Source organism: Vombatus ursinus, unplaced genomic scaffold (assembly GCF_900497805.2).
Source record: "Vombatus ursinus unplaced genomic scaffold, bare-nosed wombat genome assembly UNPS02009062.1, whole genome shotgun sequence".
NCBI lineage: Eukaryota > Metazoa > Chordata > Mammalia > Diprotodontia > Vombatidae > Vombatus > Vombatus ursinus.
The window spans coordinates 2,366,754-2,386,097 of NW_020948840.1; the positions used below are offsets into that span (position 1 = coordinate 2,366,754).

General features: G+C 40.5%; 2 protein-coding genes across 3 annotated transcripts in view; one reads left to right on the forward strand and one right to left on the reverse strand.

Moving 5' to 3' along the window:
* ATP6V1C2 (ATPase H+ transporting V1 subunit C2) overlaps window positions 1-17,923 on the forward strand; it is a 67,569-nt gene extending 49,646 nt beyond the window's left edge. Inside the window, exons 7-14 of one of the 2 annotated variants that reach the window (XM_027850302.1) lie at window positions 4,559-4,657; window positions 5,752-5,820; window positions 8,218-8,310; window positions 8,738-8,831; window positions 12,617-12,754; window positions 13,853-13,950; window positions 17,253-17,382; window positions 17,636-17,923. In XM_027850302.1, coding sequence (XP_027706103.1) covers window positions 4,559-4,657; window positions 5,752-5,820; window positions 8,218-8,310; window positions 8,738-8,831; window positions 12,617-12,754; window positions 13,853-13,950; window positions 17,253-17,382; window positions 17,636-17,725 — 811 coding nt within the window. In that variant the 3' untranslated portion in view covers window positions 17,726-17,923. The remainder of the gene's footprint in view (window positions 1-4,558; window positions 4,658-5,751; window positions 5,821-8,217; window positions 8,311-8,737; window positions 8,832-12,616; window positions 12,755-13,852; window positions 13,951-17,252; window positions 17,383-17,635) is intronic. The other variant, XM_027850303.1, reaches the window with a different exon arrangement.
* Window positions 17,861-19,344, reverse strand: part of PDIA6 (protein disulfide isomerase family A member 6) — a 41,293-nt gene continuing 39,809 nt past the window's right edge. Inside the window, exon 13 of the mRNA XM_027850301.1 lies at window positions 17,861-19,322. Coding sequence (XP_027706102.1) covers window positions 19,254-19,322 — 69 coding nt within the window. The 3' untranslated portion in view covers window positions 17,861-19,253. The remainder of the gene's footprint in view (window positions 19,323-19,344) is intronic.

Below are 19,344 nucleotides of genomic sequence, written 5' to 3' on the forward strand. Positions count from 1 at the left end.
CCACATCAAAGTGAGTAAAATCCCCAAGATCGTAGAACCTTGCATAGGAAAGGACCTTCCATACCATTTGTTTACAACCTCTTCATTTTATTGAAGCTTTGGGGTCCAGAGGTTAAATGAACTGCTTAAGGTCACACCAATAGGAAAAAAAAGAGGCAGGATTCGAACCCAGGTCTTCTAACACTAAATCCAATGCTCTGTCTACCACATCTTCCCACCCCCTCTGGAACAAACTTCTCGATCAAAAATGATATCCTTTATCCCCCATTTTGTGTGTGTGTGTGTGTGTGTGTGTGGCAATTGGGGTTAAGTGACTTGCCCAGAGTCACACATCTAGTAAGTATTATGTGCCTGAGGCTGGATTCAGGTCCTCCTGACTCCAGGACCAGTGCTCTATCCACTGCACCACCTAGCTGCCCCGTAATGACATCCCCCTTCTCTCAACTCCTAGGCATCTTCTCCATGCCCCTTATTTGGCTAGCATCAGATACTTCATGGTATTATTAGTTACAGAATCCAAGGATCATAGAGCTTAAGCTGGAAGAGCTCTCAATAGCAATTTTTTTCAACCTATTATGATTCCTTTTTTTTTTTTTAAATTTTTAGGCAATTGGGGTTAAGTGACTTGCCCAGGGTCACACAGCTAGTGTCAAATGTTTGGTCTGAGGCCGGATTTGAACTCAGGTCCTCCTGACTTCAGGGCCGGTGCTCTATCCACTGTGCCACCTAGCTGCCCTTTATCCCCATTCTTGATTGATAAAATTCTATCTACACTTCAAGTCTCAGATAAAATGCTATTTACTTTCTCTTCTGTTGTTGCCAGTGTATCATATGCCAATATCCAGGATGAGGTTTCTTTGAATTTTTAAAAAAGTTTTTTTTGGTGGAGGGGGCAGCTGGGTGGTGAAGTGGATAGAACACTGGTCCTGGAGTCAGGAGGACCTGAGTTCAAATGTGGCCTCAGAAACTAGACACTTACTAGTTGTGTGACCTTGGGCAAGTCACTTAGCCCCAATTGCTTCACCAAAAAAAAAGAAAAAAAACATTAAGCAATTAATGTACTCAAGAGTACTGGGGGAGATACAAAATTTGGATAAGATACTGTCACCAATGCTGTGATTAAGATAAAAAAAGTCCCCCCCCCCAGGTGCAAGTCAACTAGATTGTTTGAGCTGAAAATCATGTCAACGGCAGCTTTGCTCTATCTTGAGCCATCTTCCCTATGGTGACTTGAACCAGCTCCTCTTCCTCCTCCTCCTCCTCTCCTGGTGGTCAGCTTCAAAGTGGTAAAGAGCCCTGCCCCCAGGGAATTCCCCCTGCCCCCTGGGAAATAGCTTTCCCTTCTGGAAGGTGATAGGAGCTAGAAGAGAGGTACAGTCAACGGGGAAGGTAGCATATTGCAGGGGAGGCTGCCTCAGGCTTGGAATCAGAGGATCTGGGTTTGATTCCTGGCTACTACTGACTTCATGGTGATTTTGACATGCTACTTTCACTCCCTGGGTCTCAGTTCCATCTTCTATAAAATAAGGAAGTCATACATTGCTAAGATCCTCTCAGCTCTTCAGCTCTCGATCTTTTGATCAGGGGCAGCCAGTGGACAGAGTGCTGGACCTAGAGTCAGAAAGGCCTAAGTTCAAATTGAGCCTCTGACACTTAGTAGTTATGTGACTCAGGTTGTCACATAACTTCTGCTTTCTTTACTTATCTGAACCTTCCTCCTAGGGTTGTTATAGGGATCAAATTAGATAGTATTTGTAAAATGCTTAACACAGTGCCTGGCACATAATAGGCCCTTCCTTCCTTGCTTCCTTTCTTCCCTCATTTCCTAAAAATAATAATAAATGAATTCTCAATATTTTAGTACAGAACAGTATCATAGTGTGGAGGTTACTGGAGTCAGTAGTCTCTTGGGATCACATCCTAGAGCTTGCACTTGTGCTGCATTAGATAAATTACAGCCTTTCTGAACTCAATTTCTTTATCTTGAAAGCTAGGGATATTAATACTTGCAAAACCCATTTCATAAGGTTATTGGTTGGAAAATGCTTTTAAAATCCTAATGTCCTATAGAAATGTGAGTATTTTTGTGGGATTCCAGTTATGGAAATGATTAAATTTTTTTAGAAGGCAGTCTGATTGGGAAGGTAAATTGGAGACTCAGCTAAGAGGCATTGGAAAGTGCTGTGTTCTATTGGAGTCAAACACTTCACAAGAGGGAAATAAGACTAGAAAAGTAGGTTATGGCCAGATCCTGGAGGACTTTGAATAGCTAGGAAATTGGACTTGACTTCGTGGGCAATGGGAATGTGCCAGGGCTGAGCTTTTGAGCAACTTTTGAACAGAAGAGTAGTATGATCCAAATAATGCATTAGGGCGATGAATCTGGCAGAGCAATGTAGATGGAAAGAATGGAGGTGGGGAGGGGAGCCCAGGTCACTGAGGCGTGGAATTCAGGCAGCTTGAGTTTAGCCATCTTGGCAGACTGGTGAGAACACCATTGGGTTAATGAGCCAAGTTTGCCACATCTCCTGGGGAAGGGAGGGGGTGCCCTGGATGCCAGGAAATAAAAGCAGAAAGAAGGTGTGAGTGGCCAGGGAACAAGATGAGTAACAAGCATTTTTCAAACTGTGGGTAAAACTCCCCTTCCCTTGTCCCATGATGCCTCTAGGGTACTTGCCCAAGTCTGCAGCTATGATGTGGCACCTTCTCTACCTTTCCAGTCTTAGCTCAATCATTCTATTCTCCACAATTCACGTTCCAGGTCAGCCGGACAACTCCATCCCTGCAGTGGCTCACACTGTCCTCTATGCCTGGAATTAATCAAGAAGCAATTCTTAAGTGCTTACCTTAGTGCTGGCACTGTGCTACAGGTCGGGGACTTAGAAAGAAAAAGAAATCACACCTCTTTTTACATTCTATAGATGAAATATCCATCCCTATTTTTACCTTTAAAATCTAGCTTAAATGACATCTCATCCTTTGCCTTCCTTATTGCCCCCCTAATCAGTAAAATGGACCCCAATTTTACTTGCTCAGGAGGAGGCCGTGGAATAGAAAGTGGAAGGATCACCAATAGTGCGCTTGGGTTCAGATCTTCAGCTTATAACTTGTGCTGCCACGGGCGAGTCATTTATTTTGAGACCTTAGTTCCCTCATTTGTAAGACGAGGGAATACAACTAAATGTTCCTAAAGGTCCTGTCCAATTTGAAATTTATGAACATCCTCCTCTTGCTTCTTCCCCAACTTTATCCTAACACAGAGGTGAGGAACCTGCAGCCTCCAGGCCACATGTGGCCTTCTAGGTCCTTGGGTGTGGCCTTTCCACTGAGTCCAAGGTTTTTTTTTTGTTTGTTTGTTTTTTTTGTTTTGTTTTTTGGTGAGGCAATTAGGGTTAAGTGACTTGCCCAGGGTCACACAACTAGTAAGTGTCAAGTGTCTGGTCTGAGGCCAGATTAGAACTCAGGTCCTCTTGACTTCAGGGCCCAGTGCTTTATCTACTGAGCCACCTAGCTGCCCCTGAGTCCCAGTTTTATGGAACAAATTATTATGGGAATTTGTTTTGTGATTTGGATTCAGTCAAAGGGCTGCACTTGAGGACCTAGAGGGTCACATGTGGCCTCGAAGCTATAGGTTTCCCATTCCCCCCACCCCACCCTAATACTTAATCCACACAACTAAGGTGAATTTATCCCTAGATAATGTGACTAAAGCAATCAAATTATTTCATTAACATGACAGAAAAGTTATTCATAAGCATCTGTATAATGACTCATTGTATGTTAGACAGAATGTGTTTGAGAAATCTTTTTGGTGTCTTTTTAAAACTAGCATTTAAAGGGTGCAAACTCCTTGATGGTATTGACCCTGTTTAATTCAACCTGGATCCCTCTCCTCCCCACCAGGGAACATAGGACTTGGTATAAAGTAGGTGCTTAAAATACGCCTGTGGTATTATAAAGTCCAATTCAAATGCTACTTCTTCCAAGGAGGCTTCCCAGATCCCCTCATTCATCTAAGTGTTGTTCCTGGTAATACGTTAGATAGCATTTTATCATATTATAATGCACTCATCATGTAATATTATTTAGTTATCTGTGTTTATGTCATTTCTTGGTAAACTCATGAGGTCAAGGACCGTGTTTTATCTAAATCAAGGATTCTTAACTTTGTTCTCTGCCATGGATTCCTTTGGCAGTCTGGTGAAGCATATGGATCCCGTTTTTGGAATAATGTTTTTAAATGCATAAAAGAAAATTGTTAAGAAAACCAGTTATATTGAAATAATATTTATTAACATGTTAATTTCATGTCAAGAACCCCTGATCTAAACTGTTTCCTAGACTGCCTAGCACAGTGCTCTGAAAAACACTAAATAATGCTTGTTGACTGGTTGAATATGACCATTTTGTAGCTGAGATCTCATTTTCAATGTGTATGTGTTACATATGTGGCACATATGCCTATATGCTAGAAAGCCTAAGTGAAAGAATAGGAGCTCAGATAGGACTGTGATGTGTCTTTCCATTAAGCTCACATCTTTCTGCTTTTGCATTTCAGGGGAAATCTCTTCACTCGAACATTAGCTGATATTGTGAACAAAGAAGATTTTGTGCTGGATTCAGAGTATCTCATCACTCTCCTGGTGATAGTTCCAAAGTAAGAGCATTGTTAAGTGACCCCAGTGTTCAGTGTCCTCAGTTCCTCTTTGGGAGATTTCTCTTTGTCTAATGGGCTGAGAGAGCCAAGGGAAAGCTCTTTGACCACTGCAAGGTCTCAAGGATGTAGAGCTGAACCAGAAGAGACATCTGAGAGGGGCAGGTAGTGTGAGGAATAATTCATTTGGACGCCTACTGTATTCCAATCGGTATTAATCAATTTGATATGATTCCATAGGGGTAGTGATTATAAGTTATGTATATTAGGCCCCAGAGCTTTGAGTTGCAGATTGTAAGTTCATTTGCTTAATCATAGGAAGCCAACTAGAGGCCCTCCACCCTTGTTTTTCTTTGTTACGGTGACCAAGCCCAGTGTAGTGGAGGTGACTCGATGACATGGAAAGTCCCTGAACTTATTTTTGTACCTCTGGACCATTTTATCTTGTCCACAATGAGCAGGTAACCATCTTATGACCACTTAGTCAGTGGAGAATGCCCCATGCTTTGCCCAACCCGAGACCCTCCTGCTGACATACCATTTCTAGCTGATGCATCAATTTTTGGCCCCTGAAGCAATATCTATCAACCAATAGGATTCTGTACTTTGTGTAGCTTCATTAGAATGTTCAGGTATCAGATTTGTTGTCAAACCTTAAAAATAGAGCCCTGGAAGAGGAGGGCATCTCAGAGTGTAAGGAAGATCTGAGGTCCACTTCATTAGAGGGGACCATGGATCCTTTATTAAAGTGCCATTGGCTCAGAGCTCTGCCTCAGTCTCTTTTATTGTAGTTTGGACAATTTTAATCCCCACAGTAGGAAGCTGCTGGCAGTGATGATCTGTGTCAGGCAGGAGCCTCCCATCCCAGTTGCCTAAGGACCTCGTGGGCTCCCCCAGAGAAAGTTGTGGCTCTTAACACTTAATCGTTATAAGACATTGGGAAAGTCAATTGTCCTCTCAAGACTATAGGTCCTCATCTTTCAAATGGAGATAATAACAAACTTACTTCACAGGGTTCTTGTGAGGAAAGTGCTCTTGTGAACTTTACTTTATTGCTTTTGCTGTTGCTAACTGAAGTTCTGTTCTGTTGTCTGAAGGCCAAACTATTCACAGTGGCAAAAAAGATATGAATCTCTCTCAGACATGGTGGTACCTCGATCAACCAAGTAAGTGAAACTCTTAAATCAGGTCCTTGGCCTGTCAGGGCATTTTTTTCCAGTGGATTTTGCACTTCTTGTATTTAGAAATGGCATTTTCTGCAAGGAGAGACTGTTCTAGTTTATGTTTCAGAATGTGTAGTGAATTGAAGAGGCAAGGTGTGGGACTCATGCGAGCATTGAACTGGTGTTCATGAACTTTGGTCCTAGGCTCACCTCTGGCATAAACAGAAAAATGTTTCCCTTGTGCATCCTTGGGTAAATCACCCGTCTTCTCTGGGAGTCCCTCCTCTGTAAAACGTGAGGGAGATTGGACTAGATCAGAGAGGAGGAAGTATTTTTCATTAGAAGGCTGTCGTTCTATGGACTCACTTAAAAATGGATTCTATATGTGATGCATACGTACAAAAGATTTCTTCCATACTTCCAGGAATTATAATTTCCTTGGTTTGGGCAATCTTTCTGCCAGTGCTGGTCATAGTCTCTCTAGACCCTAGAATATGGTTTTATGAGGTGCTCTGACAAAGGGTAATATGATTCACTTGATGAACTTCTTTGCTCTTAGATGAATTGGACTTAGGTGACAGGCATGCTGTCCATTGCTGGGCTGTTGTTATTTGAAACTCTTTTCACTTGTGCTTTCCTGGCATAGCCTTTGTGAAACCAGGGTCACCTCTATATCATGATCAATCATCTCTAAACATTATGGGAGGATAGTCAGATTTAAAAAAGACATGGATGGTCATTGTCCTTGGTGAGCTCACAATCTATTTCATAGGTAGGGAAAGACAAATTTACCTGTCATACAAGGCAGAAGAACAGTTTTCCTAACTCCAGTGGGACCAGAAGAGGAAGGAATTCCCTAGGGGCTTCTAAGACCCCTAGTCTTAGAATATATTCTGAGCACCACGTTAAAGTGATGTTTGAAATGGCTCTTGAAAGATGAGTAACATTAATACTTAACCAAAGTAATACATATATGTGTATATATATATATATATATATATATATATATAAATAATAATGAGAAAGCAAACATAGTAAAGCAATTTATTTTCTGTTTGCTTGTTGTGAACTAAGAACTTGCTGTTAGCTTCCAGATGAAAGCCACAGAATCCTAGATTTAGAGGCAGATGGGTTTTGCTTGGAATAGTAGATACAGTCAGTGCTCAATCTGTGGTCAGGAAGATGAGTTTGAAAGCTGCCTTAGCTACTTAGTAACTGTGTGGCCTTGGCATTAAATCTCTGCCACTTGTCATTAAACCTCTGCCACTCTCAGTTTCCTCTTCTGTAAAATGGGGATAATAATAACACTGATCTCAAGTATTATTGTGAAGATAAAATGAGATAATATATGTAAAGTGTTTTGCAAACCCTAATGCATTCTATAGATGTATCATCATCATCTCAGCCATCATTGAATCAAGCCCTCATTTTAAAAATAAGGCCCATTGGAGCTAAGTGACTCAACTAGGGTTGCATAGAATTTAAACCCAGTTATTCTGACTTCAGAAGTATGAAGATGTCAATTCACAAGACTCATCTTGGTATGGAGGTGATACTGGGTTCTCAAAGGCTCTGGCAGAGTTTACCAAGCTGCAGATGCTTTAGGTGCAGGGCTAGTGATGTTCTCTATGTTCATAGTCTGAGGTTTTTTTGTTTTTTTTTTAAGGCAGTTGGGGTTAAATGACTTGCCCAGGGTCACACAGCTAGTAAGTGTCAAGTGTTTGGTCTCAGGCTGTATTTGAACTCAGGTCCTCCTGACTTCAGGGCTAGTGCTTTATCCACCGAGCCACCTAGATGCCCCCCATAGTCTGAGTTTTAACATTGTACTTGTCATCTGGTTGTCCCCAATGGGTTTATCAAGTGGAAAAAATGCTTACACTGATGAAATCACTGATCTTTTAGGTATTAAAGTAATGTAGAAGTAAGTATCGTCCTTCTAACTTGTTAAGACCTTGCTGAATCCAAATCCTATCCTCCAGTGTCTTAAGTCTTCCACCCAACTTCCTGTCAAATACCATCTGGGCTTTCACCCAGTTAGTTGCAAAGCCAGGATTCAAATCCAGTTCTCCTAACTCCTAGTCTAGCACACTTTCCTCTTCAAAAGGACTAACCTTTAGACCGCATGTGGAGTATCCTCAGGTGTGTCATTAGCAATCCCTGAAACCTCTTAGCTGATAAGTCTAGTTGGGAGAATCCAGACGCTGGCAGAGTGAAGACTACAGGGTTAGAATTTGGAAATTCCTTGTATTCCCAGCTCTTAAACCTTTCAAATGCATGGATCCTCACCCATAACCTTTCTGAGGTGTTAACCAGAAGGAAAAGTAGGATGTCATATCCTGGGGAAGAACAATGCCTTTTTTAGTCCGAGCACAGTTACAAGTGGGGTCTTCTCCTCCGCAGACTGATTGCTGAGGATGACGAGGGAGGCCTCTTTACAGTCACGATGTTTCGGAAGGTGATCAATGATTTCAAAGCCAAAGCCAAAGAAAACAAGTAAGGATTTGGGACTTCTGCTTTATTTATTTACTTATCCACCCACCCAGTTTTTTATCTGTCTATTTACTTTTATTTATATTTTTTTCCTTTTTGAAATTTGAAGCTGAAAGCTTGAAAATGTTGCTTTTCTGCAATGCCTCTATCCTAACTATAAACTTGCCCTTTAGTTAATGGCAAAGTTGGGATTTTAACCCTTTTCTACTGGCTGCTAGTCTGCTAGGATTTTCTTCCTCCTACATATTTAATAATTGGCTAACATATTGCTTCTTCTTCTTCTTCTTTTTTTTTTTTTTTGAAAGTTTTGAGTTCCAAAATCTATGTCTCCCTGTTTTTTTCCCCTCCCCTCTCCCTGGGACGGTAAGCAGTCAGATATAGGTTGTACATTTACAATCATGTAAAACATTTCCATATTGCTTCTTTTAAGGTTCATTGTCCGTGAATTTTTCTATGATGAAAAAGAAATTAAAACTGAAAGGGAAGAGATGACTAAATTGCTGTCTGAAAAGAAGCAACAGTATGTAAGTACTTGAGCCTGGTGAATTTTCTTACTGAATTCCCCACCCTTTGGTTATCCCTTTACCAGGGCAGATGTTTTAGCTAGAAGAGCCCTTTGTTTGAAGCCTGGAAGTTTCCCTGATTTAGTCTCCAACTCTCTAAGAGATAGATCTAGATAGAAGCCTGTCTTCTCTTAATTCTGACCTACTTCCATCAGGTAGGACCATCTGACCTCACAGGAGCTTTGTACCAGGGGCTCTAGGAAAGCAGCCACAGGCATTGATGATGAACATGAGCTCAGTTTCCCTTTGAAAGGGATCTTAGGGTGCCCTCACCCTGAGGCCAACAATTCAGGGGTTCATTCGTCAGAGGGACCGACACAACTCCTCTGTTGATGGCAATAATGCAGCTATGCTGAATGAAATTGGTTAGACTGTTCAAGAGCATATTTTCAAGGGAGTGGTGCTTGGTGTTCAGATGTACCAAACAACCACCTCTTGTCTTTACCTGCCCATGTTTTTAGCAAAGCATCTGCCTAGAAAGGTATCCTTTAGCAGTAGTATCATGTGAGCGTTGTACTATGTGAAGGAAGCTTAGCTTAGCATATAATGAAAGTAACACACTTTCCATTTTTATTTTTATGTTATTATTATTATTATTTTTTTAGTGAGGCAGTTGGGGGTAAGTGACTTGCCCAGAGTCACACAGCCAGGAAGTATTATGTGTCTGAGGCCAGATTTGAACTCAGGTCCTCCTGACTGCAAGGTCAGAGCTTATCCACTGCACCACCTGGCTACTCCCAGACTTTCCATTTTTAAAGATGATCTGCATGGCCTTTGGGCAAATCATTATTTCTTTCAGTTCCTTAGTTTACTCCTCTGTAAAGTGGGCTTAATACATATGCAACCCCACCCAAATCATAGTCAGGTTTTCAGAAGCCAGAACTATGTCCCCTATTGTTCCTTTTCCTCAGAGAGTCCAGTGAATCTTTTATTACCATGCTTCCCACCAAGGGTTCTGGTTCTGAAATCCTGTGAATCTCTACTGATTTTCAGGACTGGTCATGAAAAGGGGAGCAAGACCAGAAAGCCCCTCTGCTTTCTTGGAGGTGGGGGAAGAAGGCTTTATGCAAATCAACACAAAATTTATTAAAAGTCATCCTTACTGCTGAAGTTAGGAAAATATGTTTATTCTAAAGACAGGTGAAGTTTTAGAAGTGTTATTTGTTGGAAGGGTATTTGTTAATATATTATCCTGTGTTCTGTTTTTCGGCCAAAGTTTGTCAGATGTTTAGATAACTCGTAGAATCCTGAATATGTTGCAATTAATGCTTTGAATAGCCCTTTTCCATGTGTATCAGGAAAAAGCAAAAAACATAGAAAACTATCACTACTGTAAACAAATTACCTGGCACCTACATGAACTGGAATTTTGTGACTGCCTCTAATTTTAGCAGTAAGAGATATATGACAAGAAAGAAAAGATGTCAGAGATTTAGACACAAAAAACTTCAAACCTCTGGCTTAGGTCTGGTGTTCAGTCACCCACAACTTTCACATTGTCTTGAACAATAACAGATGACGTTTCATTCTGTACAGTGGCCCTGAACTCCCCTAGGATCCTCAGTCATAAGAGAATAAGTCAATTCTGGTCAATGGACTTGACTTTATTGAGGCAGGTCTTAGTGGGACATTGCCAAATAATACTAAGTGAGAGCTCAAACACGGGTTTTTTAATTGGGAAAGAGGGAAGAGTGGGAGTAGATGATTTCTGGGGCTCCTTTCACTACAGTCTACAATTCTATTAACTTTGAGCTAACTAGGAAATCTTGTTACCCCCAGAACTACCTCTCCCATCAATTTCCTGAGCATTCCTGTTTATCCACATTTCTTTTTTTTTTTTTAGGCAACTGGGGTTAAGTGACTTGCCCAGGGTCACATAGCTAGTAAGTGTCAAGTGTTTGGTCTGAGGCCGGATTTGCGCTCAGGTCTTCCTGACTTCAGGGCTGGTGCTCTATCCACTGTGTCACTTAGCTGACCCCCCCCCCCCACATTTTTTGAAGAATAAAAATTAAAGGGGCAGCTAGGTGGCACAATGGATAGAGGCTCTGGAGTCAGGAGGACCTGAATTCAAATTCCTCCTCAGACGCTTGCCACTTACTAGCTGTGTGACCCTGGACAAGTCACTTAACCCCATTGCCTAACCGCGCCCCCTCCCAAAATACATACACACATACATACATACATACATATATATATATAAATAAAAGTTTAGGGGGCAGCTAGGTGGCACAGTAGATAGAGCTCTGGCCTTGGACTCAGGAGGACCTGAGTTCAAATTCAGCCTCAGACACTTGATACTTACTAGCTGTGTGACCCTGGGCAAGGCACAACCCTAACTGCCTCACCAAAAAGCCAAAAAAAAAGAATAAAAATTAAAGCACTACTTCTCTCCCCACTTCCCTTCCCCCTTCTCCCTGCCCCAATAAAGGAACTAATGCATTATCCTTTCCTGACTTGAAACCAGCTATCTTTCCTAATTCCTTACCTGTGAATTTCATCGTATTTCCAGGCTCCTGGACTATCTAGGAGTCTTTTATTTCCAGGGAAACTTTTTAGAAGGCTGTGCTGAGGAGGAGGGATAAAATGGGGTCCTTGGCACTACCCTCTGTATCATCACAAGCCAACCCGAGACCACCCCGTTTATCAGTGTGTTATACAAGAGCATCACACCTGCCATCTGGGTTATCAGATTGCTGGTCTAGAATTTTACATGGCATTCCACTTCTGTACATCCCCATCCTCCCCCCTCCCCTGCCCCAGGGAGTGTGGCCAAGGTTTCTTTAAGAAGGGAAATAGAGCTCTGTAACAGGCATCCAACTTTTAAACATTTAATAGCTTTCAACCTTCTCATCTTATTATATGGGGAAAGTAGCATCCTGCCTACTAACCTTTAGGTGGGGGTGGGGCGTGTTACAGTGTTGGGTTTATAGGTCAGAACCTATTTTCTGTCTTAATCCCATTTTAAATTGATTGCATTATACATTAAGAACTAGTCATTTCATCCTTCTTTTATTCTTTTTATTTTATTTTTATTTTTTAAATTTTATTTATTTATTTTCCTTCTTTTATTCTTGACCAAGGAGAAAAAAGCTTTATTTCTGCTTTCATTGTGCTCCTTCATTTGACTCTGTGTTTAAAGAGATAAGATGAAATCTCAGATCTACAAATTCAGACCTGGTATTTCCTGAGCTACAGTCCAGTACCAGCAACTCTCCATCATCTTCCAGTCTTTTTTCACTTAACACCCCCTCCACACATTCTACAGTATAGTTTTGCTGGTCTTTCAATTTCTCAGGACTCTCCAATCTCCCATCTTCATGCCTTTGCATTGGCTGTTTCATTACTGGAAAGTTCTACCCCCTCACCTCTATTTCCCTGACTTCCTTCAAGATTTGGGGAGGGCTGGGACCATTCCACTAACTTTTTGTGTTGATCTATGAGGGAAAACCCAAAATATAGGCAAAGGCTGTGTATATTCCAAGCATGGTATGTGATCTTAATCCCTCTTTCAGCGATTGACTTTGGTCCTGGAATTGTGGGCAAGGAAATGCACCAAGCCAGGCACAGGCCATTTTCAGTTTCCCCAGGTTAGATGACGGATCTAACTTGTACACTTAATCTCTAGGATTAATGTTAAATTTCATCATTCACTTGCTTGCTCTTAGATGCTTTTCATTGATTTAATGTTAGTTTGTGTTCTGATGCATGTTTGCTGAAAGATTAATAAATCATTTCTATGCTTATAGCAAACTTCACGTGTTGCTCTTAAAAAGAGATCATCTACCTTCCCGGATCACATGGTTAAGGTAACCCCGATAGGGAACCCTGGTAGGCCCACTACGGGGCAGACGGAGAAAGAAAAAGAGAGTGAGGGCGAGGGTGAGGTAAGCAATTCTGCTTGGGGAGCTTTTCTATTCCCTCTCCAGGCTGCGAGGTCTTTAACTTTTGATAAAATGAATCTCTCCCCACCATTTTCATCATCTGGTGTGGCTTTCACTAGACCTCAAATTAATAAAAGTGATGAAAAAGGGGACCCTTCCCTTGCCAATCATGCCTTTTCCTAATCTATAGGACTTTTTGTTAAATGCTGCGTCTTCCCCCTAATACCTAAACGAATGTGCTTCTTGGTCAGGTGGGCTAGGTTATCCCAGGATTCTGAGTGGATGGAGCTGATTGGGAGACATGAGTCCTTGGCTTTTTGACGGGTTCTGCCACTAACTCACCTGGATATTGGGCAGCTCATCTATGCTCTCTGGGTTTCTCCATCTGTACAAATGAAGAGAATGGTACTCAACCACCTACCAACCTATCTTGAGGTGCTGGGGAGGATTCATGCACTATGGTCTGTGAAGTGCATTTAAGATTCCTAAGAAGAATCTGTAGCTTGTGCTGATTATCATTAGTTTTGTCACTATCCACATCAAGAGAAGCGCTACTGAAAGTTTTGTCACTATCTACATCAAGGGGAGTGCTATTGAAATCTGCGCATTTCCTCTGCCAAGCAGGGTTGGAGCTTTAAGCTGGTCTGAAATGTAGTCTTGGAATGTTGGTAGAGCACTGTTGGCCTTAGCACTGTTGACATTATAGCTTGCAATGAAAACCCTAAAGGATCCCAAGTTGGAAATTGTTGTCAGACAGAAGCTTGAAATCTGCCTGGTATCAGAACTTACTTTGAAGGTGGGCTCGCTAGTTTTCCCGGACATTAGTATAGATGGTATGCATGTGCTGGGTGGCTGAGCTGCTCATTTCCTTCAACTCTACTTAATGGAGTCTAGAATTTGATGTCAATCAGCCCCCATAATATAGTTGGGCCTGGTTTATCTTTCTGGAAGGTGGACTTCTGGGTGGATTCTCCACCTTTTCAGCTTTTGCAAGCTTCTTGTTCTTATCAATGTCAGTATTCTATCATAATGAAAAGTTTCTTTCTAACGTGCTGTGTCTGAAGGTAGAAGAGAAAGGTGATAACATGATTTCTTTTCAAGGGTCCCCTTTTGCGCTGGCTCAAGGTGAACTTCAGTGAAGCTTTTATTGCCTGGATTCACCTAAAGGCTTTGAGAGTCTTTGTTGAATCTGTGCTAAGGTAAGTGAACCCAGGTTACATGTCTAGAAATACCATTTTTCTTAAGGCAGTTAGGTGGCGCCTGGTCTAGAATCAAGAAGACAGTTCGAATTTGTGACCCTGGGCAAATCCTTTCGCTTCTGTTTGCAAAATGAGTATAACAGCACCTTTCCCCTACGGTTGTTAAGGGGAGACAGATGAGGTATTTGTAAAGTGGTTAGTCTGATACATGTCAGATGCTATATAAATGCTAGCCATTGATTAACATTTTATTTTTAATTAATATTTTGCTTAGTATTTTTAAGTAGTATTAATTAGTATAACTAGTATTCTTCAACTGCTTTGCCTTATTGATGATGATAATAAATGTGAAGTAGTGGGGAAAGTACTGGACCTGGACTCAGAAGATTTAGGGTTCAAGTCCCAGCTCTGACACTGTGTGTGACCACAGGTAGCTCACCTGAGCTTAGAACCTTAGTTTATTCATCTATAAAATGGAGATGACATCTACCTTACCTTCTTAGGGTCACAAGGAAAACACTGCAAATTTGAAGACTAAAGAAATATTACTTTTATGTGGCTGAGATTTTATAGAATTTTAGAGAGAACAGTGGAACAAATTAGAAAGGCCTGTATCATCATGCCCATAGGTAATATAGCCTTCCACCTGGGTTATGTCGGGGCGTGGGCATTGGGCAGAGCTTGTAAGACTGTTAAACACTGGTCATAGGTATTCTGGAGCAGAATGAGAACATTTCTGTCCAGTCTCTTCACAGAAGTGAAGAACAGGACAATACTAGATGCAGAGTAAAGCTGGTAAAACAATATTCCCAGGGACAGCTAGGTGGCGTAGTGGATAGAGCACTGGCCCTGGATTCAGGAAGACTTGAGTTCAAATCTGCCCTCAGACATGTAACATTTACTACGTGTGTGACCCTGGGCAAGTCACTTAACCCCATTGCCTAGCTCAAAAAAAAAAAAAAGAAAAAACAAAACACAAAACAACAACAATATTGCCGGAGAAATCTCCACAGGAGATGACAGGAGGAAAAGCTAAAGACTGCATGAAGAAGAAGCCTATGTTGCAACCAAGAACCACTATAGAGGGGAGCAGTGGGGATGGAGAAGAGAGGACAGAGGAGGGAAGAGGAGAGGGAGAGAAGAAAAGAAGATAGAGGAGAGAGAGGGAAAGGAGAGGGGAAGGGGAAAGGGAGGGGAGGGGACAGGACAGGAGAGGGAGAAGAGGAGGAAAGGAGAGGGTAGGGTAGAGGAGAGAGAGGGGAGGGAAGGTCTACCCCATGATCCCATTTGCTTTGAATGAAAAGGTAACAAATATCTTTCAAAATCCAAGTTTCTCTATATTGGGAGTTGGTGCCTATTTGCTATCAGAATTTTCCCCTTGTATGTTGACATATTCCTCTACCTTCCACAGGTTGCCAACTTTTTAAGGGAGAACAGGATCTTGAGAAATGTTCCAAGATAGTAACTTCTTGGAGAGTCACCCCAGCTGGTGGCAGATTTTATATCAACTTCTGATGCTGACAATATCATATTAATTTAATTCCTACAAGTTGATACAATGTAATAGAAAGTGCAAATAATTATCTCCTGAAGGCTTTTGTTTAATAGAGTTGTGGTTTAAGAATTAAGACTGATTTAAGGAAATGTTGCCTTCTCTTGGGGAAAAACAAAACACTGCTAATTATTCACTTTCCTTTCCCAAAAGATCCCTCCCAGAGAGAGCCATCCTTTACAACAAAGAATAAGAAAAATAATTCAGCAGAATATGCCAATTCTATATGTATATGTAGTTTTCCACACTTAGTTGTCCCCCATCTCTACCACGAATGGAGATCTAACCTCTCTTTAGCACAGCTAATTATGTATTAAATACCTACTATGTGCCAGGTGCTAGGGATACAGATAAAAAAGAAACAGTCTTTGCCCTCAAGGGCCATCTATTTTATCTGGAGGACACACGAAAATAGGTAATATAAAGTGATTTTATTTTTGGGGGGGAGGAAGAGGGCACAAAGAATGTTAATTAGCTAATTGCCTAATAATCACCAGGGAGAACACAGCAACAGAAGAGCAGGAAAAACACGAGAGCTTTAGGGTTAGGGTTATGCTTTCATAAACCTAGAGTTCTCACCTCCAATGTTTTTAGCACCTAATGACATGAGTCAACAAATAGTCAAACTCATTTTTGCTCCGGTTTTATGCATAGGGAATCTCCCCTTGATACATATATAATTTTGAATGTCTTGATGTAAAATCTTTTAAGTTCTAAGGGGTATAGGGTGTGTTCAGGGAAGATTAGTACCTCCGATATGAAGGCTGCTGAGCTCTTTTCAGGGCTGCTCTCCACCTTTGGTGTCCACCTCTTACCTGTGGCTCCAAGAAGCTGTAGCAGGCACAGCAGCCACATCCCAGTAAACAGTTTTGGCCTGATGGGCTAAACCAGGTCAAGGGGTGTCAAATCTGTTGGTGAGTTAGGAGGTGTCTACCCCAAGAATGTGAAGACTTCCCCTGGTGGAATGGGTGGATGAAAACAATTTGTGGGCCAAAAGGGAAAAATTTTACTTTTAATGGTCTGTTCTGATAAAAGAATGACTATAAAAATGGCATTTGAGTCAAAGAACCATTGGGCCCTATGACATCCTTTTTTTTTTAAACCAATGACCATAAAAGTATTTTACTCCTTAGAACTATAGCTTGGTGTAAGTCCTCATTTCTTTAGGATACATCTTTTATTCAGGAACAACTTCCGTTTTTTAGCTAGCATTTACTTTTTAGAGTAACTTGATTCTACAGGCCCCTGACTGATATTCTTTTTTCCTACCTCCCCATCCTTACACTAGTAACTTTAGAAGGTATTAGTCATACTACTTCCCCCAGAGCTCAAGTAAACAACGTTCTTCATGTGCCAGAATTCTGACACCTGTCTTTTTTGGGGGGGGGGGTGGGGGGTGGGAGGGAGAAGCAGCAATTGGGCTTAATTTGACTTGCCTAGAGTCACATACTGTCTTAAGACCAGATCTGAACTCAGGGCCTCCTGACTCCAGGGCTGGTGCTCTATCCACTGCATCACCCAGCTGTTGGACATCACTGATGTTTAGAGTGATGCTTATAGCCTATTGACTATATTCAATGTCAGCAACTTTTGTCTGTTAGAAACAGTACAATGGTAAACTGGGTCTAATGTACTTTAAATGTCAAGCAAAAAACTGGTAATGTTTGCTTATTTGAGGTTTTACTGTACATTTTAAGATGGTCTTGATCTTTACACTTTGAGTCAATAATATTTTATATATTTGAAAAAGGTATGGACTACCTGTGAATTTTCAGGCAGTGCTTTTACAACCCCACAAGAAGGCCACAAAACGTTTAAGAGAGGTTCTAAACTCAGTCTTCAAACACCTGGATGAAGTAGCAGCAGCAAGTATACTGGATGTATGTATATCATCTATGACAAGATGTAATTGTATTTTATTCCCATTATAAAAGAGTGTGTGTGTGTAGGAAATAAATCAATGTGAAGGGTGGCAGGAAGAATTAGTTTGAATATCTAGATAAGTTCTTGTCAAATGTTAAATTTAGAGCAGAGCAGTGTTTTCAAAGGCTAAAACATGGAAAATATAAACAATGTTAAACTTAAAAAAAAAACAGCTTGCTCTTTCAAGAATGTCTTTTCTTCCTTTTCTAGGCTTCTGTGGATATTCCTGGATTACAACTAAATAACCAAGATTATTTTCCTTATGTCTACTTTCACATTGACCTAAGTCTTCTTGACTAGCTTTTTTGAGTCTGGTAACCCTTAGTAACTCTAGAAATAACCTTATTTCATGTCTTTATGTAATCAAATTAAACTGTAGATGCTGTCTTCTCTAAGTTAGAGAATTTAGAATGTTACAAAAATTACTCACAAAAATTAGTTATGGTTGTATTTATTTTTTGTATGTTACAATAAAGAAAAGCTCCCATAGTCTTTGAACTTTGAAGTATTTTTTCTTGACTTCAATTTAAACATAATTAAATACTAAGATAATACTGAACACCTAGTCACCCTACACATATTCAAGGCATTGTATGTACAAACATGTAAAGTAATTACAACTGTTTTGTACTTAGTCTCATAGTTCTGGTTCCCTGCCTGAAAGTCTAAGATACACAATTTGCCAAGGTTGAAGAGTCCAGGTCCTAAAGCAGGGTTCCATGCCTTACACAGAAGTCTAAAAAAGACTTATTACAAATGGAGTACACCACACCATTTAACAAACATTTGGAAACCTCTTATTGCCTAGCTATATACCTGGGTTCTGTTCCCTGATATTCATTTGATGAGGCCTAAAAAGAGGATCAAGAGCAGTAGATTGGAAATGAAGCCCTGAACCAGCAATTGATTAAAACCTACTCTCAAGCAAAGGAAACACTAGGGATAGGTGGCTGCTTTTGAATAAGAAGCACTTTAAAAACAGTATATGATTGAGTTTTGCCTGGCTTTCACAAATGCTTTGTCCCTAATTCTGCTCAAGAGTATACAGAGTATATTTCACATACAAGTTTTGTCTGGGTTCCCAAAACTTAAACTAACTTTATAAAATGTGAAAATAAAATAGTGCTACAAGCAAGTGTTGTATTTCTGTAGGTATTTAGTTTACAAAGATAATATGCTTAAAATAAGAGAAATGTGAAAACAGACCCAGTGAAAACAAAAATAAGAAAAGAAAAAAGATGGTAAGGGGAAAGAAAGCCAGAGAGCCACATCTCTCCAAAGGCATATATATTATGTTCTTACTATTCACCTATAGAAGGGAAGAAAGAAACCTAAAGGGCATTATTATGTGAGGATAGCTGATAGTCACAACCTTTAACCCTGAATTAAACTTTGTGATGTGGACTTGTTTTCATACATGATAGGCACTGTCAAAAATACTTTGTTTTTATTCTTTAACTGGAACAAAGCATTGTGTTCAAATTAAGAAAAAAAAATCACAGTTAAAAACTTAGTAAAGTAACAGCCTTAAAGAACCTACAAACAGCAAACTTGGGATGGAAAAAAATGTTTTTAACAGCAACAAAAAAAAATCAATTATCTTCAAAATATTATTTGACAGAATACAATCAAATTCACTGGTTAACAACAATTCATAGAATTTTTCAATGTTTTTCTTGAGATGCAAACAGTTCACTGTTACAGTGTTTCGAATGACCAAACAATGCTGCTTCAGTTTTTAAAAAAGGCCACTGGTATATCCATTTGATTGCAAAGGATGTTCCACCACTGCTGGAAAAATCCGCTCCCAAGAAGTATATGTCATATCTCACAACTCATCTTTTCCTAAGTCGTCGAGTTCTACATCACTGAGGTCAATATCATCTTCAATGGGAAGCTGTGAAACAGTAAATGGGATT